General features: G+C 41.8%; 1 protein-coding gene across 1 annotated transcript in view; it reads right to left on the bottom strand.

The window, feature by feature from the left end:
* Window positions 1–26224, bottom strand: part of PIEZO2 (piezo type mechanosensitive ion channel component 2) — a 1301103-nt gene that overhangs the window by 140913 nt on the left and 1133966 nt on the right. Inside the window, exons 43-49 of the mRNA XM_029587157.1 lie at window positions 23155–23302; window positions 22616–22830; window positions 21710–21868; window positions 21293–21440; window positions 18906–19094; window positions 15309–15407; window positions 2288–2460 (exon numbers count right to left, since the gene is read on the bottom strand). Coding sequence (XP_029443017.1) covers window positions 2288–2460; window positions 15309–15407; window positions 18906–19094; window positions 21293–21440; window positions 21710–21868; window positions 22616–22830; window positions 23155–23302 — 1131 coding nt within the window. The remainder of the gene's footprint in view (window positions 1–2287; window positions 2461–15308; window positions 15408–18905; window positions 19095–21292; window positions 21441–21709; window positions 21869–22615; window positions 22831–23154; window positions 23303–26224) is intronic.

The raw sequence follows: 26224 nt of genomic DNA, 5'->3' as shown, positions 1-26224 counted from the left end.
CTGCTGTCTGTCTCCAGACTATAAATTTATCCTGATCTGGTAATCACAACCTTTTCAGATCACTGGCTTCCAGGACTTTGGTGGATGTGATATAGTTTTCTGGATCACAGTATAGGATCTACTTTGTCAGTAATGGGCCAGATATGCCATTTTGGTCAATATGGCCTATAAACACAGCAGTCCTGTCGTAAAGCATTTCACCATCTGTTTTGAGGCAAACCAACAGGCTGATGCAGTATCATATGTGAAAAAAAAGGCGTCCAAAGTGGAGCCGTTTTTTAAATGCGCGCACATCCACTTCTCCTGGGTGCTTGATGCAATACGCAAATGAGCTGCTGTGCTAAAAGGGATGTGCAATGGATAATTTGTGCATCCCTAGCGCTCTGCATTGGGCACCCAGAAGAAGTAGCTGTGCATGTCCTCCCCCCCCCCCCGGCAGGGCTGTTCCCTATTGGTCCTTTTCACTGATTGCCTTCTGAAAGAGGATTGATCCTTTCACTGACATGTGACAGTGAATGGACCAATCGGCAGTAAGTGAAGCAGTGAATAAATTAATATTAAGTGCCCTGTGTGTGCAGGTTACCAAATTGATGCTCAATTTATGAGGGTCCATTTTATCCCACAGCAGCTACGTTTCTGGCACAATACGCAAGCACGATATACATGGCCCCAAGTGTGTATATTGTGGGTGTATATTGTGCGCCCTGAAATTTTTTTTTTTAACGCCAAGACTATTTTTTGCATGGTGCTGCAGTTTTTTTGTTTTGAAGTCGAGCTCTTGATGCACAGGAAGGCTTTACTCCTGCTCTGGGCAGGTATAAAATTTTACAGGTTAAAAAAGTACACCTCAGATGTACGGGGATTTTTTGCATCGCGAGGTAATAGCTAATAGGCTCATCTACATGGAATTTACATGTGATGAGCACTATTGGCTATTCATGGACATTTTACCTGTGTAATTTACATGCATTTACCTCCCGCTCCCCCCGTAAGTTGGCTTTTACGCCTATAAGTTGGGATATTTTCTAACATGCGCATGGCAATGAAATTACCATTTATACCCAATAATCTACCAGTTTTCCCAGTCCATCTTCAGGTCGAGACCCTTCTGGCTCTTCAGCCTCAATTCCCCCCGTTTCACTCAGACTTCCCCACACAGTCAGTATTTCACTTTTAAGATATTTACAATCACTTATTCCAGATATAGAACAGGTATAAATATACTAGAGTAAATTGTCAAATTTATATGTGTCAATTATTTATAAACTAGCAACTTACTTGCATAAATGTTGACCCCACCTCAGAACACCCCTGGCCCACCCCTTTTTCAGATATGTCAATATAAAGGTGAATTTTAAAAGCCTGGCATGTGCGCTGACCGAAATTTAAAAGCTGCCCGGAGGCACGCGTATCTCCAGCTGCATGCACATCTCAAAAGTTTTTAAAACGGGATAAAGTGTGTGTGTGTGGCCTGGGTAAGGCATGGGTGTTTTGGGGCATGGCCAAGAGATGTGCATGCAAATGCTTATGTGCCTGGGCGCGCACCCAGGCCTAGTGCCATGTAAATTTACTTTGGCTATGAAGGAGGTGTAAGTTAAAAAAAAAAAAAAATTAGCCATAACTGAGGGAATTTAAGGGTCTGCGGTAAATGGAGGGAGAGTATGCTATTAAACCAGAGGGTGGGGTGTTGGAGAACCTAGCTCTTTAATGGGTAAACTGATGGACGAACTGGTGAAACTGGCAAGGGCATGGGCGCATGCCCCTTTTAAAACCCTCAGTTTCTACACGGAGGCATGTACCAATATTTTACAAAGTTGACTGATGTATGTGCATATTTTGCTTATGAAAATATGTCTGCATATACTTCCAAGCACTGGTTGACCCAGACTTTCACCAGTTCACTCACACCAAATGTCAGGAAGTCACCTTCTACCACTTGCTCCAGGACACCCACCCATAAAACAGACAAAACAGAAGTCAGATTTAAAGTCCACAAGTTGATTATCAAGTGTAAAAGCAGGATTATATGCTTGATGGAGGTATTATTTTTGTAAGATATCCATCTTTCTTCTGAATTAATTTCCAGATTCAGTTTCGTTTTTCATTTTTCTAAGGTTTGTAACCCACGTTACATAAGATAAATTCTGAATTTAGAATAATAAAATATGCTAAAACAGAATAATAAAATGTTTGATGACTGTTTTACAGATGGAAGAGTTCAAGTATATATTAATTGAGTTATTTTTATATAATTTATTTTAGAATAAACAATCAGTCTGTACTGTACCTTTGAATATTCCAAGAAATAACAAGTGTGAAGTTAGAATTTGAGTTATTGAGCTCTTTTATCATCTCTATTCTACTGGGGGGACTGATGGTCCATAAGGAGTTTGAATTTCCTTCCAATTCTGCTTTGGTGACATCTTCACTTCCATATCCCTCTAGAAACTGCAAGGCAGGCTATAAATGAGAAGAGGAATAGAAATATTTAAGTAACAATATAGACAAAAATGATTTAATTTAGGCACAAATTTGAAACAGATTAATTTTATTTAAAACAATTTTATATTCCGCTACTTCCACATCCAATGTACAAGGCAGATGAGCACTGCCAAGGTTTTAAATCATGTTACTAGTACAGTTTCCTAAGCATTTGAATTTTCACTTACCTTTTATAACAATTTAGTTTGGTGGTTGGAAGGAAGACATTATTTCAGGTGTTTAGGTCAATTAGGTATGATAAATGCAATAGTTTAGGGAAACAATATCTGTTACCATTTTTTGCAAACAAACAAAAAGGCAATTGCTGCCAATCCTTTATGGAAAAGCAGAGAAACTGGGAAGGGATGACAATGACTCTTGAAGGTACTAAGTTCAGGGAGGATAACTTTCAAACAAATGTATTCAGTGACAATCACATGCGTATATGACCCCAAGCAGATATACATGGGTATATTATAACTCGTGTATGATATATGTACGGTATGTTTTATAAAATATGCATATCTATTCCACAACATATGTGCTTATGTATGCTTACGCATAAATACACGCAATGCATTGAAACCACGTATATCAAAGCATTTAGGGTCTGATTTTAAAAAGCATTTATACACATAAAACTGAGCTTTACGTGAGTAAATGCACTTTACATGAGGAAGTGGTCTTTTGAAAACTGCAACAATATTGAATTGTCAATAGGATTTACTCACGGAAGTGCACTTTACTCGAGCAGATAGCTTATGTTACATCTTTGTACATAACTCCTTTGAAAATTAGCTCATGAATGTGCACACTTTTCCTACCTGTTTTAAAAATATGCGTGCAAATATTTTATGCTGAAAGTAATATAAGACATACTCGTATAAGTCCCAATTTACGCACTTAGGGGCAGATTTTAAATACTTGCGCGAGCGCGTACTTTTGTTCACGCAGCAGGTGCGAACAAAAGTACGCTGGATTTTATAAGATACGCGCGTAGCCGTGCGTATCTTATAAAATCTGGGGTCGGCGCGAGCAAGGGGGTGCACATTTGTGCAACCTGCGCGCACCGAGCCCAGCGCGGCCTGCCTGTTCCCTCCGAGGCCGCTCCGATTTCGGAGCGGCCTCGGAGGGAACAGGCAGGCCGGCCCTATCTAAACCCCCCCCCCCCCTACCTTTGTCAGGCGTAACTTTGCGCGCGTCACCGGCAGCCCCGCTCCGTCCTCCGGTCCCGGGGGCTGGTCCGGAGGCCTCGACCACGCCCCCGGGCTCGGCCACGCCCCCGGGCCCGCCCCCGAAACGCCGCGGCACACCCCCTAAACGCCGCGTCATTTCGGGGATGCCCCCGGACACACCCCCTCCCGCCCCTTTTCGAAAGCCCCGGGACTTACGCGCGTCCCGGGGCTTTACGCGCGCCGGCGGCCTATGCAAAATAGGCGCGCGAGTGCCCTGCGCGCGTAAATCCAGAAGGATTTACGTGCGCGGCCCTTTTAAAATTCGCCCCTTAAGTTGGCCATATTTAAAACATGCATGTGTAAATGAAATTATCCAGTTTACTAATAGGTCCACCAGTTTTCCCAGTCCTTCTTCAGGTCCTTGAGACTTGACTGATTCTTCAGCCAGAACTCCCCCCAGTTCACCCAGACCTCCCACCCAATCACTATTGCACAATAAATAAGTTGAAAATCACTTACACCAGATAATTAGCAGGTGCCAAAATAAGCAAATAAATTGGCAGATGTTTGCACGTGTCTTTTAAAATAGCAACTCGTGTGCTAAGTATTGACCTCATCCCGGAATGCCTATAGACTGCACCTTTTTACGCATGCATATGTGCACAAGAAAGTGAAAATAAGCAGGTATTTTCAACTTTTATCAAATATGCAATAACTGAGTGGAGGCCACTTACATACATATAGGGTCATTTTTTTGCAGGTAAATCTTTGAAATTTCACTTTATATGTACTTTATTTATTTATTTATTTTATTTAACAGCTTTTAATATACCGGTGTTCGTGCAAGCACATCACGCCGGTTTACAATAAACTTGAGAAAGGAGGAAATTACAAAAAACAGGGAATGGGGAATGGAGCAGGAGCGAAAAGGGGGGGGGGGAGAGAGAGGGAGAAAGGTAGAAGGAGGAAAGACAGAAGCTGAGAAAGGTAAAAGGAACGTAGCAGTATTTACATGAGAGGTTGATTAACGGGGTTAAACATTGTTGCTTAATTACAGCGGTTAAAAGAAGGATATATAGATTAAATAGAGGATATATATGGAAGCTTAATTACAACAGTTATGGTAGGTTATATTGATAACTTATTTAAATAATTAAAAACACATATGTATAAAATATTTGCTTATTTACAGCAATTATAGAAGGTAATAAAAAGGTAGCTTAATTTAGGTTTTTTAACACAGGTTGAAAGTTTCAACTTGAGTTACAGTGGAGCATGGTAACTAGGTAGCGAATAAGTGAGTGGTGGGCGGGGGGGTATAGGAAAGGGTGAGGGGAGGGAGGGTGGGGTGTAAGAGGGGGGTATGGGTGGGTTGCAGGGGGTGAGACTCGGGTGGTTTCAGGGGTTGCAGGGTTGCGGGGGGTTTACATATACTTTACAAATATATGTAAACAATTGTGTCTAATTTGCAGGGAATGTGACTATTTTATAGATCTACTGAACTTAAGTCTGCTCAACTTAAGTGTGTTCAGACTTATCCAAACCCAAATCATGATAAAAATTGAATATCTGAAACAGCATAACAAGTTGTGTTTGAAATCTGCTTCCTACAGATTCATTCTGTCCCCACACTTTCTCTTCCCATGTAGTCAGACAATTAAAGCCTAAGAAGGCGCAAGTAGGATAGGAAAATCTGTGTGTAATAGAACACTGGGCTAAACAAAAAAAAAGTTATGAACTGAAAATCTTTAAAATAGGAAAGTATTCAAACATAAGAGGAAAAGGAAACTGATATGGTTTTTTAAGATGGCTGAAAAAAAAAAGGGAACAAGATTAGCTCTCAGAAGCACAAGGCACAGTCCCCAATTTCCCATGGCAACTCAATGATAAATTCTGCAGTAATTCAGTCTCATGTCTCATCAGTTCCTGTCGTCTTGATGTCTTCACTCTTCATCTTGGAAGTTCCGCTGATGTCTTGTTCTTTGGACCTCCACTTCAAGATGTCCTCTGGGCAGTGTAAACCTCCAGGCAGATCCCAACTTTTATTTCTACTAGCATCAGCATCCATACTGCGAAGTCCCTGGATCTTGAGGGCTTCCTGAACTGGAACCCCAGTTTTAATCTTCTCTTCCCAATCCTGTCTGGATCTTCAGAGCCTCTTACATCTGCCTCTGCCTTGATATGAACTTTTCCTATCCTGTCCTTGGCGGCCGTGTCTTGTCTTAGTTGGCCGGATCGGTGTGTCTCAGTGCAGGCTTTGTTGAAGCCTTCATATCCTCTTCAATCAACTGTACTCGGAGACCTTTAGCGTGGTCCATGACCTGCCTCGCTTGGTAGTGTAGGGCTCGTGTATGCGTGGCTCGAGACCTGCCTAGCTTGCTAGTATATGGCGCATGATGTGGCAGTACCACTGCAGATTTCCACATCGGACTTCATATTCTGTGACGCCGTCTGAGTCCTCCGTTATCTAAGGCTTGTCCTAGCCTACAACTCTACATTCCTTATTGGATTTCCCTGAGTTGTCTCTTCATGTATCCAGAGTGATGTTCCACTTCACGTATCCTGAGTCTTGTCTCACTCAAAGTCTTCATCTTTGATGTCCTCATCCTTCATCCACCATTCACCCTGTCGCAGTTGCTGCTCCATACGGCAGGTCCGAAAGGGCTAGGAGTAGTTGGAGGACCACTCATGAGACCAAACATAGCATTAGAACATAAGAACATAAGAAAATGCCATACTGGGTCAGACCAAGGGTCCATCAAGCCCAGCATCCTGTTTCCAACAGTGGCCAATCCAGGCCATAAGAACCTGGCAAGTACCCAAAAACTAAGTCTATTCCATGTTACCATTGCTAATGTCAGTGGCTATTCTCTAAGTGAACTTAATAGCAGGTAATGGACTTCTCCTCCAAGAACTTATCCAATCCTTTTTTAAACACAGCTATACTAACTGCACTAACCACATCTTCTGGCAACAAATTCCAGAGTTTAATTGTGCGTTGAGTAAAAAAGAACTTTCTCCGATTAGTTTTAAATGTGCCCCATGCTAACTTCATGGAGTGCCTCCTAGTCTTTCTACTATCCGAAAGAGTAAATAACCGATTCACATCTACCCGTTCTAGACCTCTCATGATTTTAAACACCTCTATCATATCCCCCCTCAGTCATCTCTTCTCCAAGCTGAAAAGTCCTAACCTCTTTAGTCTTTCATCGTAAGGAAGTTGTTCCATTCCCCTTATCATTTTGGTAGCCCTTCTCTGTACCTTCTCCATTGTTTGGATCTCTCTACTGTACAGGTACAGCGGTGGTCAAGGTCCATCTCACCAGCCTACACTCGGACGCCTCTCACCTGCTGCAGTACTTGCTGGAGCCCCACTACAGCTGCGTCATCACCCGAGGGCACACGTTCCATCAGAGATGGGTCCGCTACCTGCGGTCCCACAACAGAAAATACATCAGCATAGGATGCGTAGTGCGAAGGAAGACTAGGGAGAGAGGTTCCGGTGGTCATGCAGGGTAAAGGTAAAACGGGCTCCAGACAGTCTTTGTAGCTGAAGAGTGGTCCAATCGAACTGCGGAGTGTGCCGCTGGAGCCAGGATAGTCCCAAAACTTCTGGGTGAATGGCTTTGTGTAAGATGGCCACATGTAGAGTCCCCTTGTGTAACTGGATGGTTGCAGTAGTATGAGTAACTTCATCAGGAAGATGCTCTCCATGAATCGATGAGAGCAGCAAAGGAACCAGGGAACAAATGGTAGGAATCTGTAGATGTTTGGTGAGCTGCTTCAAAATGAAGTTCCCTCCGGCCCGGAGTCCACCAGAGCCAAGATGTGAAATTCTTGATTGTTCAATCGTATGGAGACAAGAACAGTCAGTAGAGGAGATGGAGAAGTTAGGCCCAGGAGGAGTCTTCCAGAAGAACCTAGGCCCGGCAGTTTCCCGGACAGACTTGGCACGAGGGAATGACATGTCCTGGCTGACCGCAGTACAGACAAAAACCAAACTGTTGACGACGATGATGCTCTTTAGGAGATAATTTACTCCATCCCATTTGCATGGGTTCCTCTTCTGTAGGGTTGGAAGGAGCAGTTGGCTTAGGAAAGGGTGAATGTCGAGTGTGAGATGGTCTGCCTCAGGGATACTCTGGACTCAAGAGCATGCTCTTGTAGACGATAGTCGATACGTCCAGTGAGGTCAATGAAAGAGTCCAGGGTGGAGGGCAACTCGCGAGCTGCTAGTTCATCATTTATGCGCGGACTTAATCCTTCTAAAAAGATGGTGGGCAGTCAGAGTCCCAGTGTAACTCAGAAGCTAGGGTGCAGAATTCAATGACGTAGTCCATCAATGGGCGTGAGCCCTGCTCTAGATGAAGGAGGGTTGACCTGGAGATGGTACATCGGCCAGGATCCACAAAGACTGACCGAAACAGGGCAAGGAACCCTGGAAGGTCTTGTAGGACCAGGTCAGCTCGTTCCCATAGGGGTGATGCCCAGGCTAGGGCCTTACCTTCAAGCAGAGTCAGGATGTAGGTGGTTTTGGTGACTACATCCTGGAAGTAGGCGGGTTGTAAACAAAAATGCATATGGCATTGGTTCAGGAAACTCCGACACATTAAAGGGTTCCCTGAGAAGTGTGGTGGTGCCGGCAAGGGCACAGTGGGCCGAGGAGTCGATAACGAGGAGGAGGCGTTGAGCTTAGTAGATACTCTTGCCTTGGTGGATTCAGGGGCAGGAGGCAACGTTATTCTCCGATGTTTAGTGGAACACCTGAGGATTCCCCTTGTCAGTTTGAAAGTTCCGCTACTTCTAGCCTCCATCCATAGAGAGCCCTTACCGGGTGATGTGACTTGCCAAACCTTACCAGTGACTCTCCGCAATGGAGCTCTCCATATGGAATCACTTCCCTTCTTTGTGTTGGAAAAGGCCATGCACCCTATCGTCCTGGGGTTACCCTGATTGCAAGCGCACCAACCCCAATTTGACTGGGCATCCTTGGAACTCTCCCGCTGGGGCCCAGAGTATCATGGGAGGTGCCTTAAGGAGATTGCTCCTGTCATCTGCATGCCTACGACTCCGGCGATGCCAGGACTGCCACCCCAATACGCATCCTATGGGGTTGTGTTCTCCAAAGATGCGGCTGACATTCTTCTTCTGCATAGGTCCTACGACTATGCCATAAGACTGATACCCAATACTGAAACTCCTAAAGGACGTGTCTATCCTCTCTCAGCAATTGAGAACAAGGCAATGTCTGAATACATTGAAGAGAACCTTCAGAAGGGGTTTATCAGACTATCGAAGTCTCCAGCCGGCGTAGGCTTTTTCTTTGTGGGGAAGAAGGACGGTACCCTACGTCCATGTATCAATTACCAAGGTCTGAACGAGATCACGATTAAAGACCACTACCCCTTGCCTTTAATCTCGGAGCTGCTTGACCGGCTTCAAGGGGCCAAGATATTTTCAAAACTCGACCTGAAGGGGGCCTACAACTTAGTTTGCATCTGTAGTGGCGACGAATGGAAAACAGCCTTCAACATTCGAGACGGCCACTTCGAGTACTTAGTGATGCCCTTTGGCTTGTGCAACAAACCCGCCATATTTCAGAACATGATGAACGACATCTTGCGGGATCTGCTGTACAAGAGTGTTGTGGTCTACCTGGATGATATCCTAATCTTCTCCCAGGATCTGCCCACTCACATTGAAGATGTCAAACAAATACTCCGCCGACTCCGTGAACACCGGCTTTACGCCAAACTTTCTAAGTGCAAATTCCACAAAGACTCAGTGCCTTTCCTCGGCTATATTGTGTCTAAAGAAGGCTTCCAGATGGATCCTCACAAACTTGAAAGTATCAAAATTGGTCCCAACCTACCAGCCTGAAGGCCCTGAGAAGATTCCTGAGGTTCATCAACTATTATAGAAGCTTCATAAAGAACTATTCTTCTTTAACAGTACCCTTGACCGCTATGACCTGCAAGGGTGCCAATGCTTCAAAATGGTCTGCGGAGGCCATTTCCACGTTCGAGAATCTGAAGACTGCCTTCTCCACGGAACCATGCTTGTGGCATCCTGACCCCAACAAGCCCTTTATCGTTGAAGTTGATGCTTCAGATGTTGGCGTGGGGGCCGTAGTGAGCCAGACAGGAGACTCAAAAGCCTTATGTCCCTGTTCCTTCTTCTCACGACAATTCTTCCCGGACCAGAAGAACTATGGGATCGGCGATAAAGAGCTCTTGGCAATAAAGCTTGCATTTGAGGAATAGCGGCCTTGGCTTGAAGGCGCTCAACATCAAATAACCATATTCACGGACCACAAAAATCTAGAGTATCTCCGCCACGCACAACGTCTTAACCACAGACAAGCTAGATGGTCCTTATTTTTTAATCGTTTCGAATTTGTGCTTAAGTATCACCCTGGAGACAGAAATACCAGAGCAGACGCCTTGTCACACTCCTTTTTCTCGGAGGATGTGCCCGAAGAACCTCAGCACATAATTGATCCGAAGAAAGTCATCTTGGCAACTACCCATTCTGTGCCCGCTGGTAAGACTATTGTTCCAAAACACCTCAGGAAGAAGGTGCTCTTTTGGGCGCACGATTCCAAGCTGGCTGGCCATCCTGGTCAACGCCATACCCTGCTCAAAATACAGAAATTGTATTGGTGGCCTATGATCAAGAAGGATACCTATTCCTATGTGGCATCCTGTACAACTGTGCCAAGAACAAACCCACGTCATGCATCCAGGATAAGTTCTTGGAGGAGAAGTCCATTACCTGCTATTAAGTTCACTTAGAAAATAGCCACTGCCATTAGCAATGGTTACATGGAATAGACTTAGTTTTTGGGTACTTGCCAGGTTCTTATGGCCTGGATTGGCCACTGTTGGAAACAGGATGCTGGGCTTGATGGACCCTTGGTCTGACCCAGTATGGCATTTTCTTATGTTCTTATGTTCTTAATAATGGAATTGAAGGTGGAGAAAGACCTAGGGCTTGACAGGTATACGGCCCATTTTTATAAATCTTGCAAACAGGCTTTGGTAAGACCCCTCACGGCCATGTTAAACTAGTTGCATGGGGGGGGGGGCAGCTTCCACAGGGTTCAAATATTGCTGGGATTACTGTTATTGCAAAAGCAGGATGAGACCCTATACTATGCAGATCCTGCAGACCCATATCGCTTATTAATCTTGATTTAAAGTTCCTTGCTAAGGTGCTTTCATGAAGGCTTAAGCACGCTGGCGCCACTACTTATACACGGGAATCAATCCAGGGTTTGTTCCGGGTAGATTAGGGGCTGATAAAATATGCAGGGTCCTTAACATTATGTGGTGAGTTCGGAAAGCACAGCTACCTGCTGTGCTTCTGGCAGTGGATGCTGAGATAGCATTTGATAGAGTACACTGGCCCTATCTGTTTCAAGTTCTCTATAGGCTAGGTTTGGGATCCTCATTTTTGTCCTGAGTACAAGTGCTTTATCATCATCCCAAAGCGAGTATATGGGTAAATGGAGGGTACTCAGACTTTCTGAAGTGGAAAGAGGTACTAGGCAGGGATGCCCACTTTCTCTCCTGTTGTTTTCCCTATCACTTGAAGCCTTCGCCTCTAGGAATAGGTCCCTTGACAAGGTGATGGGCATTCCTATTGGAGCACATTCTAATAAGATGTCCCTATTTGCGGATGACTTGTTATTTACCATTTCTAACCCTGAGGTTTCCCTAGAAGAGTAGAGAGACAGGGGAATATGATAGAGATATATAAATACCTTGATGTTATTAATAATGCTCAAGAAGGAAATATTTTTCAAAGAATACAACAAAAGGTTCTAGAACATTCTTTCTGCCTTCTTGAAGCCTCAAGGTATAAGGCTTCAAGGGGATGGAATCAGGAGCAGCACTAGGAAATATTTCTTTACAGAAATTGTGATGGGATGCATGGAATAGGGAAGGTGGTGAAAATAGAGTGAAAAAATTTAAGAACGCATGGGGGGGGGGGGGGCAAGCATAAGGAGTGGAGGAGTAGCCTAGTGGTTAGAGCAGTGGGCTATAAATGAGGAGACCAGGGTTTGAGTCCTGCTGTCGTTCCTTGTGACCTTGGGCAAGTCACTTTACCCTCCATTGCCTCAGGTACAAACTTAAGAAGGTTATTTTCCAAGCTGTGTTATGGGCTTTTCGCATACAGAGTAAAAAAGTGCACACAAAGATGAGATTTGTACAATATTCTCTCAACCTAGCTTGATGTTACCCAGCTAGAGAGTCCATCAAGCTAGGTTGAGAGAATATTGTACAAATCTCACCTTTGGATGAGTTTTCTCACTCCAAAGGACATCAATCATCACAAGATTACACTGTTCTGTTCGTCATCTCACTCTGAATGTCAAAGTGGCCCCTAACCCTCTACACTAATACCTAAACCTCACCTCGAGTAATTAGGTGGGCCTTATATAGAGGTATAAATACCTACCTAGTATGAGACCTTATAGCTAGGCTCTCTCTCTTGCACTTACCGCAAAGTGTGAAAAGTTATCGCACTCTGCTGTAATACCTATGCGAAGTGCTACGATAGTGCACTTTGCAATAAATAAGCTATTACCATAAAACACGCTCCTTTTCCTATCACATGCAATAGTTTGATGAATCTAGGCCTTAGATTGTAAGCCCTCTGGGGATAAGGAAATACCTACAGTACCTGAATGTAATCCACTTTGAAGTGCTGAAAAAACTGCAAAAAGTGGAATATAAATCTAAATAAATAAAATAGTTGGGAAATGAAAAAAAAAAAAGCCAAAGATCCACTAGTCAATTTCACTCCAGCAGGAATGGAGTTGGACAGACTACATGGACCTTGAGGTCCTTAGCTACTGCCATATTCTATGTTTCTATACATATATAGAAAGAGGAGGTGTCAGTGCTGGCCAGGATTGATATTGTCTGTCCATATTTTCTTTGATTGTGTAATAATTGGAAGTGTGGAGGAAACCCCAGAAGCAAGAAGAGAGAAGTAATAAGGTGGAAGAGCATGATAAGAGGGAAGTGGAGAAAGACAAGACCTAAAAGACACGAGATATGGAGAGCAAAGAGAAGCCCGATGCAGAGACAAAGAAATATAAGTGACCAAGGCAGAGAAAGAAAATCATGAGGAAACAGATAAAGAAACAAGAAGAGAAAAAGAGAAAGATCATGGAGAGCTCCACCAATTTCAGAAAAAGTTGATCTGCCACAAAAGAAAACAGTAAAAGCAGGGCTTGAAGATGTATTACTCTTTTGCATGAGTAAAAGGGCTACAACAATGTGCAAAATGGATCATATTTAAAAGGATTTGGGAGCAGGCTCATATCAGAAAAGATATTTGGTCCAGTGTATGCCATAGTGCATGAATTAGTAAAAGAGTTTCCATTGTGAAGCTGGGTATTCTGGTATTGTAATGATATGAAGATTTGTTAAATTTGTTTTATCTATGTATTTGTATGTTTTATATTTTATCATTATTTATTTTTGTTTGTTTTATATGTTATTGTTATCTGTTTTACTTGGAATCCGCTTAGCATGACAGAGTCACTATAGGCAGAATACAAATGCTTTAAATAAATAAATAAATTATATGTAGCAATTTATACTGGGGGTAATTTTCAAAGCCCTTTATGCTCATAAAACATAAGTTTATGTGTGCAAATAGCTTGTTAAAAAAATTGCCTGTGGTTTGTGTACATAAAAGTATATGTGTTCACCAACGGGCGGATTTTCAAAGCCCTGCTCACGTAAATCCGCCCAGATTTATGCGAGCAGGGCCTTGTGCGCTGGCGTGCCTATTTTCCATAGGCCTGCTGGTGCGCTCAGAGCCCCGGGACTCGCGTAAGTCCCGGGGTTTTTTGTCGGGGGCGTGTCGGGGGCATGTCGGGGCGGGGCAGATCGACGCAGCATTTTGGGGGCGGGACGTGGCGTTTCGGGGGCGGGCCCGGGGGCGTGGTTTTGGCCCGGGGCGGTCCGGGGGGCCGCGCCCACCGGAACCGCCCCCGGGCAGCGGCCCGCTGGCGCGCGTGGATTTACTTCTCCCTCCGGGAGACGTAAATCCGTGGACAAAGGTAGGGGGGGGGGGTTAGATAGGGCTGGGGGGGTGGGTTAGGTAGAGGAAAGGAGGGGAAGGTGAGGGGAGGGTGAAAGAGAGTTCCCTCCGAGGCCGCTCCGATTTCGGAGCGGCCTCGGAGGGAACGGAGGCAGGCTGCGCGGCTCGGCGCGCGCCAGCTGCCCAAAATCGGCAGCCTTGCGCGCGCCGATCCTGGATTTTAGAAGATACGCGCGGCTACGCGCGTATCTACTAAAATCCAGCATACTTTTGTTTGCGACTGGTGCGCCAACAAAAGTACGCGAACGCGCATTTTTTTAAAATCTACCCCCAAATGTGCACATACTTTTATGTGCACAAAAAAACAGGTGTTCTGCGGGTAGGGGGCAGAGCTGTGATTTACATACATACTTTTCATTTTTAAAAGTATGCTTGTAAGTTAACCCGCACTAATTATGCCCTACAGGTGTAAGTTTGTATAGGTTAGATTGTGTGTATCATTTTAGACAACTTTGAAAGTTAGCTTATGCGCCTAAGTTGGCTTTGAAAATTGATGTGAATTTATACATTTTTGGGAAAGGCAATTTTTTAAAATTGCCTGCATAAAAGTAAAGTCTGACAGTACTTTTTTTACCTGCAGTCTTTAAGACTTTAGACTGAATGTGTAAAGCAAATTTGTGTGCCTCTATCTGCTTTGAAAATCTGTGGGTGGGCAGCACAGATCCGGTTCCAACGTGCATGCACTAAGTTAATGCTTGTTCCTTAGCAGGTGTAAATCTGCGCATGCATATTTATGCACACACTTTTGAAGATCTCAAGTATTGAGGTAACTCATGTCCCTGCCCCCACACCACCCTGGAACACCTCTTTGTAGTCCTCTTACAAGGACATCCACAACTGGATTCCGCTTGCACAGTCCTGAGTAATCTTTTAAAGGATATTTGTTCTCATATACTCGTACTTATGCATGTAAATCCTTTTGAAAATTAACCCCTGAAATGTCTAAATTATATGGGTTGTTTTAAAATTACCTTCCCTATGTACAGAATAATAATAAGAAAGTTACAGCCCCTCTCCCAGCATATTTACACATACTCTCTCATATGCACCCGTGCACACATACATGCCACATGGCCCAAAGTTTCCTCTGGGGTTTATATACCGTCTTTCTGGGCCATCAAAGGACTGTACTGTAGTGACATTTATCACATCTTCAGTAGAGAAAAGGAAACTGTACGACACAGCAAACTTTGTAGTTTTCAATGGTCTTTTTTTTTTTTTTCTAAGGAAGTTTAGTTTGTTTTTAGCACTTTAACACTGAACAATAAAATCCAAGAGTTTTATTTAACTTTATACATGCATGCCAGCGATGTTTTGAATGAGTTTTGCATTAAAGCTGTTGTGGTTTGGCTCTTTATTTTGAGATATTACATTTTAGCAAAACTCTCTCATGCTAGAATGTTTATTTACAATTCCAGTGGGCTTAGAATTTTTACTGTTTTAGTGCTGTGAGAAAACAATCTTCAGCAATCATTGAAACATCATTGATTATGGTCTAAAATGCTGCAGTATTTTACACATTTTACTTACATTGTTTTTGCTGTTTTCATAATTATCCCGCAGTGCCTTAAAGACAGAATTATTCGTGTCTTTGAGCTGGTTCTGCTGAGCACTCATTGTGAAAATTGGCTGCAAGACAAACATTTAGGAATGTTGGCTAAGCAAATACATGCAATACTTGCCAAGCTCACTGCACAAAGGGGTACTTTTTCAGTAAGGTGCCTGCTTCTTAGCCTGCACAAATCCAGCTGAAATTCAAACACAAGGTACCCAGATACTTTGGGTTCAAATATCAGCTTGTTATACAGTTAAAAGTACATCCGTACAATAACACTATGCACACTGATACCTCCACTTCGCATGCATTTTTTTTTTTTTTAATTATGAGGCAATTTTCAAAAGGGATTTCACCTGTGGAAAAATCATTTTTGAAAATTGTTCTCTATCCCCATACAGGAGTAAAAGTAAGCAGTGCTATGGGACAGGGTTGGGGTGGAGATTCAAAAGTATACACAGGGATTTCTAAATGAATTCCCCGTGAGTGCGTTACCCTGCTCACTTTGGGGCAGATTTTAAAACATACGTGCTCGCTACCCGGCGTGCACAAATGTTTGCCTGATTTTATAACATGTGCGCACAGCGGCCTCGGAGGGAACTTCCCTACCCCCTCACCCCATCTTCCCTTCCCTTTCCCTAACGCTCCCACCCCCCAACCCTAAGCTAAACCCCCCTAAAAAATTTACTTACAGAGTTATGCTTGTCTTGGGCAGGCGCAAGTTGCGTGCGCCGACCGATGGCCGGCACATGATCCCAGGCACAGTGACAAATGGTCGCTGTGCCTGGAGGCTCTGGCCCTGCCCCCAGACCAACCCACCCATGCCCTGCCCCTTTTTTCAAGCCCCGGGACTTACACATGTCCCGGGGCTTTACACATGCCACCGGGCCTTTTGAAAATAGGCCCGGCGCGTGTAATCCTCCTGGATTTACGCGTGTAGGGCTTTTAAAATCTGCCCCTTTGTGCCTGCAATGCACATGCGGTACAGAATCCCTGTGGGCACTGGTCTACCACTGGATTTTCAAAGGGAAACTAACCATAGAGTTTCCTTTTGAAAATTGGCTTGCAGGTCCTCAGAGTTTCAAAACTGCTCTCCCCATGTATGTGTGTAATTTCCTCCCTTGACTAAGTTTCATACTCACCTCCGCTCCCTGGAACATGTCTTTCTACTATGACTAAAATGTATGCAAGTTGGGAAAACTACAAGTGTACTATCCAATTAACACCTTTTTTTTTTTTTACCTGTGCAGTCTAGATTGTGTCTTTGAAAGTCTATACAATGAAAATAACTCATCCATTTTGAAATGTCATTGCCCATTGTGTCAGGGCAATGAAAATGGGACTAATGTTTATACTAAATTACTTACACGAACCAAAACTGTATATGTATGATGTATAATTCAACCGTTATAATTACAGAAACATCATATCCATAAGCTGAAAACAGATAATACCATGTAGTCTGTTAGATGAGTGTGGACACCTCATAAACACCGTGGGCTTCTTTTTGCTTCAATGAATACCTCACGCTTAGGTTGTGCAGCGTTTTCAATGCTGCTAACCAGTCAATTAAATTATCTTTGACTGTATGACCAGGTTATAATCATCGGTGACCACACTCGTTGGTATACATATTTTTTTGAATCTTTTTAGAAAAGGTTTTCCCCTTATTTTTATAGCCCTAAGTAAAACCACTTCTACTGCTGTTCATGCTTTCTGAATGCTCCTACGGCAGGCACATTTTTTATTTTTAAGCCAAAGAGAGAAAAACAGAGTGGATTTGATTCACCCAAAGTTAGGACTTAAAAAAACTGTATGGCATTATGATATTTGATGACTGACAATACAGTAAATATATTCAATTCACATGTTAAAACAAATCTTGGTTCAGGGTCCCTGCGTATCTTTAAAATGTTACAGAAAATCTATATATGTGGCCTTTTAGACTAGATCTGCTCTGAACAGAGCAATAAATTATCAGCCCCATTTTACTCTTCATAAGCCTCATGATTTCATAAACAACAATCTTCCTGAAAGCAACAATATCTCTGGAATCAGGTGGAAGACATGCATTGAGCACGATGAAATGCTAGTGTTAACTCAATCGCAGGCATGAAGCCAAAAATACTTGTTCAAACTCCAGGCCTTTTCAACTCCTATTGTGTCCCAGCTTTGCAGGAATGAAGGGGAAATTTTTCATTCTTCATCTGTCACTGTACACCTCTGCAAATGCTTATCATGAATATATAACAACACTTCTTAAGTAGAGATATCTGACAATATTATTATTAAATTGACAGAAAACCTGGGAATAACTAGTAAACTAGTATACAATTGATACTAAATAAATAACTAGTTATGATTAGATCCTTTGCTGTGAAACATTCACTGTAAATGAGATAGCTCTATTGTGAAATCTAGCTGTTAAAATTTTTTTAACCTTTATTCATTATCCCAATTATTTAAAACATTTTTTGTGGTAGAGAGAAGACCTCAGTATTGGCAAGAAATCCGAATGTCTCAGAAACGTCTTATAAGCCAATTGTTGCAATCACCGGTCTTTTACTCTCTTAATTTTAATTTTTTTGCTTAAAGTCATTTTCTGTTGATTATTACTTGAAATGCAGCTGTGTTTCCAATTAAAGTTCTTATAATGTCTCAACTGGTTTTTGCTTTCACACAGCCGCCAATTTTATTTTATCTGCAGTTGATGTAAATCTTTCAAGTGGGAATATCTTCAATTGTTGCAAGCCTTTACTATGTTTGTAGGCTTTCACCACAGCAAATCATCAGTGTTTTACTTCAACCCTTCTTGTATTCTGGATGGGAAAACTTCACACCGTTCCAAACTTCCTTGCATTTAATAGGACATGACTCTGTATGTCCTGTACCGGGTACTTAATTCCCAACAAGATCCCGACATAATTTAACAGCAAGGCACTTATCTTTATGCACAATGCTGTCATGAGAAAAACAATTCAGAACAAGCAAAAAGATAAGTGCTTGCTGCCTTTTCCTGCCCTGTTTTTATTCTCTTAACTGTGAAGACTGAAGAAAAGTTAAGTCCTTAACTGTGAAGACTGAAGAAAAGTTAAGTCCTCTACAGTCTATTTTATGCTCTTCCCGCAAAGCAGACAAGCTTCAGGGTTGAAGGTTAGGTTCTGAAACAGTACATGTGTGTTTTCCTCCCACTCTTTTGGGGGTCATTAATATTTCCTCTCCACCTCCTTCCTTTATTCTATATCATTCCCATCACTCAGTCCTCACCTGCCTAGTTTCCTCTTCCCCAATCTGCTTCATCAAACAATGAAAAAGTCCCAAAAGTCAAGACAAAGGCAGGATAGCAAAGGGGTGCCAAAGCCTGACTCTGGTCATGCAGCGGATGAACCACTCGCACTGACTGCCACAGAGGCTGACCCTCAGGGCCAGACAGAGGGTGATATCATTCTTCCAACACAATACCCAGCCATGGGGTGGGCTACGGGAGGGGAGGCTAGATTCACACACACACACCCACACACACACACACACATAGATATATAGATATAGTTATATATATAATTTTTGTTTACCTGATAACCTCCAAGAGTGATTTTGATCGATACATCAAGAGGCTTGTTAGTGACACCAGCTACCGATTTAATTAGCGACATAAAGAGCAGAGGGAACCACACAATGCAAATCAACAGAATGACTATCATTCCACCCATTCCATATTTTACAACTTTCTTCTTTTTTTGACCTCGAGGCTGAGGATATCTCTGGGAGAACAATGAATGCAGTATGAGATTAAAGAAATTGCATATTGACAGCAGAAGATTATTTTCATACATTCAGAGCTGTCATGCACAATATTGCTTCTAAAATGGTCTAGCACCAACATTATTCAAAACTGAATTACTTATTTGTTATACTTTAATACATCATGGAACTTTAATGCTAAACTGCCGGGCAGACTATTCTATTGTTCTGGGTCATAATTTTACCCAGGATCATATCAATTCAAGGAAAGTGTGAAGAGCTGCTCCATTTTCACTGGCTTATCTTTATGCCTTTTCTTGGCTCATGCCATGACTGCCATCCCCTTGGGACCAGAAAACAAATTATTTTTACACCAGGAAAAATCAAATGGAGCTTAATATTATTCTGGTTTTTTTATTGGAAAATTAAAATATGCATAATTTATTACATGTTAAATCATAGAAGTTCTGCACTGTACTGGCACATAACTAGCCACAAGAGTTACAAAATGAAAACGTCTATTCAGTTCCATGTGTCTATGAAATATGATATATTATTATTATTATTATAGGAAAACTCTTCCAATTTTGGCCTCGTTAACAATTACAAATGGATTCAGATGAGAGTAAAATAGAAAAATACTCCTTCCTCTTAAAATTAGCTTATGATAAGCTTTGCAACAAAATTAGAAAATATCTTGTATCAATCATACTGTTGTTGCTAAACTCACAAACATGAAAGCGCTTTAATGCTAACAACAGATACTTCAGAAAAAACACTTCCCGAAACCAGAAACTTTGATAATTATGCTGGTTTTTGTTCACTCTAACTGAAACAAATTCACAGCCATGAACACCTTAATCTTAGGTGCACTTACACATACTTTAATCAAAGTCTTCAAGAACCCCAGCTGATCAGGTTATCCATAATAAATGTGCTTGAGATATATTTAACTGCATTGCCTCCACTGTATGCAAACATCTCTCATGCACTTACCTTGTAGATATCCTGAAAACCAGGTGGTCACAGTAAAGATAAGCAGCAGAGCAAAATGAATTCCTATACCATAGTATTTAGATCTTAATCTAGTTTCAAACATCTGTGTTTGTTTTAAGTGTTCTTAGTTTAAAATCTCATAGTGATCACATCCCTTCTCAAAATTCATCTCAGCAGTATTTTTCAGAATATCTTCAGCAATTTCCACGAGATAGTTGTGGTCCATAGGTCCATAGTACCACAGGTAACTATCTAGGACACCTTTTCTTGCTTCCATGGTGACATGGCTCTCCTGTGCTGGGTACATCAGAAGACCCACCAGAAATCATTGCTGAGGTAAAAGCTCCACCTTTTCTTTAGAAAATACATCCTGTGTCTCATCTTTTTGGTAAATGTTATTATTGTGAATTAACTACTGTCAACCCCAGAAGAATAAAAGTGACAATTTATCAATATAATCCAATGAGTGAGACTCTAATCTAGGAGTGAGTCTGATTGCATAAGGAAGAGAAGATTGATCGTTTTGTTCTAGAGGGGTGCAGTCAGATAGTCACAGAAGGGAAAAGGAGGGACTTGTTATTTTTCCCTGTCCAGCTTGAGGAAATACTGCCCTTGCTTCTGGGCCAAATCCATGCTACCATCTATCTGACCAAATCTGTGATTTTTGAATGCACAGAGGCTGATGTAAGGATCAATGAAATCCACCATCAGATATGCTTTTATTTTATGCATGCTATTAGGGGGTTACATTGAAATAATTGCTCTTCAGGTTACAGGAGAAGAAAGAAAACATCTAGACAGCATATATAAAGAATGTGCAATAATAACTTGTAATTCTCTCCTCTACAAATCGCTCTAATGATTTCAGCAGGATATTTAAACTCTAGACAGCATCCTTTCCTTTCATTAGAGGGCAATTCTGTTACTGCCCTGGTCCTTGCAGGACCATGAGGGGTCAAGCTCATTTTCAAAGGTGAACTCCCTGTGGAGATTCCTTTTGAAAATGTGGGTGGTGTACACACAATGCCCGCATCCTTGTACCTGCATTGAAGTAACTCATATACTGGGGAAGGGGAGGAAAAGAGAAATTTTCAACCATGTTTTTACATTAAATATTTTGAACAGTGACCCTTTAATGACTTTCCACCTTAAACATCACAAAAAAAATAAACCAGGGTTTTTTTTTTTTTTAATACTTAAGTTACATTCATAAATGTCTTACTTTTTCTGACTCCCGCCAGCATTTTAATATAAATATGTGAGCATATATATCTTCCACACAGATCCAGCTGGAAAGACTAAGAGTGGTATCAGTCCAAACCCAGTCCATTACTGCTCGAAGCTCAGTCAAGAATGGAACCAGACGGAAACTGGACAGAGATAGTAAGACGTCAATGACATAGAAGACTTCAGCTAACATACTGCACAGTTTAACATCTAGATGCAGAATTATTGCAATAGCAGAATCAAATAATCGCATGACTTACAATATTATAGATTTGTTTGGTATAGCTAAATAGTATGTTATATGAATGTCAGTGCAGCTTTCACTAAGCTTTCCATATTACCATACATTTTATTTTGTGGTGTTGCTCAAACACTCGCTCCCTCCCTCCCTTCACTCATATAAAGTACTTACCCTTGAAACAAGAACAGGTTTACATAATTGTAACTTTTTGTAAGAAAGTTGCCAAGAACACGGGTTGGATAGCCACAACGTATTTGATATGCCGACAGTCCAAAGTAAACACATTTCACAAAATACCAAAGCTGGGCAACTGTGTTCTTGCTAAATTTCCTGAAATAAAAGAAACAGAAGCAGTAAGGAGACCCTAGCCGTGCTTTAAATCTTCAGTTTTGCTTTTCGGAAAACTCACTTATCTCCTTTAATGACGACGTCTCCATTTTTCTAAATTCTCATAATAAGCAGCTTTCAAGCACAGATATTATCATACCTGCTTGAAGTTTTATAAGAATCAGTGACAGAACTGAGAGCAACCTGAACAATTAAAGTGCTCATCGTACTTACCGTATGGAAACTACCCTAAACAAAATATCTCACTTTATTCAGAAGTTAGGAAGACATCACATCACTGACAGAGTCCCTCTTCTTCAGAATGCTTTAATACTGAAGACTCAATACACAACTGTAAAGCTTAAATTGAATTTTAAAGGAAGAAAACTAGAGAGACCATTTTTAAGATTTCTTTGGATCTTTACTGAGAGATGAGTACTGGGAAAAATGTCCAATTTCAATTGCAACAGGTTCTTTGAAAGACCAAAGCCTTCATGTAATCTGAAAGTGGCATTTCCTTCAAAATCTCTTTATTGTGAACATGGCAAAACCCCCCCCCCCCCCCAAAAAAAAAAACCAAAAACCAAACCAAACAACCAAACAAAAAAACAAAACAAATAACCAAAATAAGCATGGCTATGATAATGATGAGTTGTATTCCAAACCAAAGCAGAATCCAACAAAGGTACATAAACAAGTTACAAACTCAACTGATCAATTAATTCATTTGACAATTCTTTAATGTTTTACCTCTCTGTCACACTGGGCAAAATGAAGAACATCCAAAAGTGTATTCCAAATACAAGGATAACTTGGAAGATTACTTTTCCAAAGACAGTTTTTCTAAGATACAATGCTCGGTCTATCACCATGGTTCCAAACTGAATCAATACCATCACTAGGAAAGCTTCTGGCACCTGATCTTCTGAAAGTGAGGAGGTAATATCTGCAGCTTCTGAGTGTTTCTAGGCAGATATAACAGAATGAATAAGTTAAGTGGAAGCAAAACACATCTTTATTTCAGCAGACATCATGCAGCAGTACTAGGCCTGTCAATGTTGTTTACCTTCCCCTAACTTTGAGTATAGATGTTCTACTTAGTAACTGAGCGAAAACACTGACCTTGTGGAACAAAATGAATATCATTAAATTCAGAGGAAATGACATGAGCCAATTCTTATAAATAATTAATGTAAACCTTATAGAATGCTAAATGCTCATGATCACCACTGAATTACTGAGATTATCCAGGACATAAGCATTAATGGCACAAATCTGCAATGGCATACCCCAAAAGCCCAAAAGCCAAACACAATGATAATGAAATCCACTGTATCTGCTAGGAACATCAGTACATAAACATCAGTCACAGCGCTGTATTCCGGGTGGATCAGATTGTAGAAAAACTGTCTGATAGGATTGTACACTTGGAGGGTTCTGTAAAAAAAAGAAAAAAATATATACATATAGATGACACTGATGAACCAAGATTTAAACCAATAAAACATTAAAACATTAAAACATTTCATTAAAAGAGCCAGGGCAAATTTTATTTTATTTCTTTTTTAAAATTTTAATTTCAAATTAGTTTATTTTTTTGTTTAGTTTATTCCACTTCTTACAAAGACATCAAAGCAATTAATAATAAAATAAAAGAAATACATAATAAAATAACAAAACAAACAGTAGAGGTACAATATTAAAACATAAAAATTAAAAGTAATATAACATAAAAACACTAAGATCTCAAAGTAAAGGACTACTGAGCATTCTCACTTTACGGAGTAAACAGCTGACTCAAATAAGAGATCGTATGTTTTCCATAGCAGGTCCAAAGTTTTGGAATTCTCTACCCAAGATGTTACATTTGTTACCAGATAGAGATTTAAAGGTGAGCTAAAAACATGGCTATTCCAAAATGCATATAACCTAACTTAAAAACATCAGAATGAAAACAACTTCAATTACAAAATTGACCAGAGATATTTATTTTATTTATTTTTATTTATTTAAGGTTTTTATATACCGGCAATCATGAGAACATATCTTGCTGGTTTACATGAAACGGGAGTGCATTAAATACATCAACTAGGAACTGTTGTGAACGAAGGAATAGTTACAAATAACGAGGGTAGAAGAACTTGGAGAAGGAGGAAGAGATAGGAAAGAATAAACGGTTAACGGTATACAGATAAATTAAATTAACTGCTATGTACAAATGGCATGATTAATGGCTGAATGTTATGAGGAATCCTTGGTTTGTGTCTTTGGCTTGTGTCATTGTGATGTGTCTGGGAAAGCTTGCTTGAATAACCAAGTCTGAAGCTTGAGGAATAAAACATGAGAGAACATAAGAATCTCAAAATTATTTGCTATTATTATTTTCCTGTAATACTTGCCTTAAGTCTTAGATCTTTAGTAATCAGTTTGATATGTATTGGAACATTTCCTTTGAGATATGTTATTTCCTGTTTATGAATACTACCAATGTAAACCGTCAATCCATGTTGATTAATAGATGTGACTGCTGCTTCTGTAAACCGTTGTGATCTTTATGTGGAATGACGGTATATAAAATGTATAGATAAATAATTAAAGTTTAACAAATTATTAAAATAAAAAGGCGGGGGGGGGGGGGGAGTTGGTAGTTTCTGATTAGACCTATATATGATGGTTCCTGTTGAAATTTTTCTTCAAGTGAAAATTTCCTCAAACCTTACTTCTTTTGAGGATGGGAAAGCAGAAAGGAGCGGTGAAAAGAATGATTCCTAGCTTTAGGGGATACCTACTTCAATAAACATTGATACTGGAGTTCACTCTCACTTAATTTCCATGGACTCCAGAGACTGGCTTGGCTGTTTCTGAGGTGATCATACTGTTGGTAGAAGAAGGTTCACTCAGCCCCGAGAAATGCTCGACTCCCAAACTTTCACGTGGCGCTGCCCTTTCACTGGAGAGGACACCAGACTCGATGGAGGAACTTGCACTTCAGCCGCATCATCAAGCAGCATCTCGCAGCTCTCCACAGCGGGAGGAATGTGACTTGAACAAACGGAAAATATGTTCCATTTCTAGGAGACTTTGGAAGGAGTCATTTCAGTGGAGTTTGCACACCATGCTGGCTGTGAAGGTTAGCCATTTCGGAGAAATTCTGAAATTGCTCTTTTGGGATATGAGAGGCTATATGGTTGTTTAAAAAGCAGAACTCCTTTGAACAATCTTTCTGTAGTCACTTTTGACAGCCTTTGGTCGGCCATGGCAGCCATTGAAAAATCTCTTTCTTCTTTGACTGTTATTACCCTGGATATGCATATTACATTTCAAAAGTATGAAGAATCTGTGTCCCAATCTGAAAGCAGTTTGAAAAATGTAGAAGCTTCTGTCATTCATGTTAAGGAAGTGTTATGACCGTCTGACGCAGACGGCTTCGACCGCTTCTACTTACATCTTGTGCTGCCCTTCTCACCTCTCTGGGCCTGCTAACGGTGGGGGCTAGCTTCTACCTCCGCATTGCTCAAAGTCCCTTGTGACGGCCGGGGCGCCGCCACCACCCTCGCCGACTCTGGGTGCTCCTAGGTGCGCCTGCGCGCCACCAGGCCCTCTTTTGAAGACGCTACAGCGGGAACCTCAGGGGCGTCCCCAACTGATGACATCACTCAGTCAGGGTTCTTAAGCACCACCTTCACCCCTTGCTAGCTGACTTGGCAACGAGTTTGATCGCTACTGCTGCTTGTTCCTGTCTCCTCGCACCTGTAGTGGCTGTCTCCATTCTACCTTGAACTCTGGACTCTGACTCAGGTACCCGCTCCTCGGGGTCCTGCTTGCACTTTTATCAGAGACCTGGTCTCCTGGCTTCCCCCGCTCCTCGGGCTAGCCCTGTGCCTCCGAGAGTTCCTATCTGCCAGTCTTCCTGCTACTCAGGGTTGCCTCTCAGAACTGCCTCACTACCTTGGAGACTCAACTCTGCGCATCCCTGTTCCTCGGGGCAGTGCCTACATTCTACACCAGTGACTGTCTGTGCTTTCCCGCTCCTCAGGGTAGTGCATTACGTTCTACACTGGTGTTTACCCATGCTTCCCTGCTCCTCAGGGCAGTGCCCTCGTTTTACTCTAGTGACTGTAATTACACCTCCCCGTTCCTCGGGGTGGTGTCTACGTTCCTCTTCTAGAGGTTTCTTCTGCGCAGCCCCGCTCCTCGTGGTTGCTTACATCATTGCCTGGAGATTCGCCTCAGGCTTCCCCGCTCCGCGGGATAGCCTACATCATCTCATCTGCGCCTTCCTCGCAACGCAGCTCCAACCCTAAGGGCTGTCTCTGCAGCATACCTCCTGAACTTCCTGCATCGCGCTCCCTGCTCCTC

The sequence above is a fragment of the Rhinatrema bivittatum genome, chromosome 2 (assembly GCF_901001135.1).
Source record: "Rhinatrema bivittatum chromosome 2, aRhiBiv1.1, whole genome shotgun sequence".
Lineage (NCBI taxonomy): Eukaryota > Metazoa > Chordata > Amphibia > Gymnophiona > Rhinatrematidae > Rhinatrema > Rhinatrema bivittatum.
Note: the sequence above shows the minus strand (reverse complement) of the source record. Positions and strands in the feature narration are given on the sequence as shown.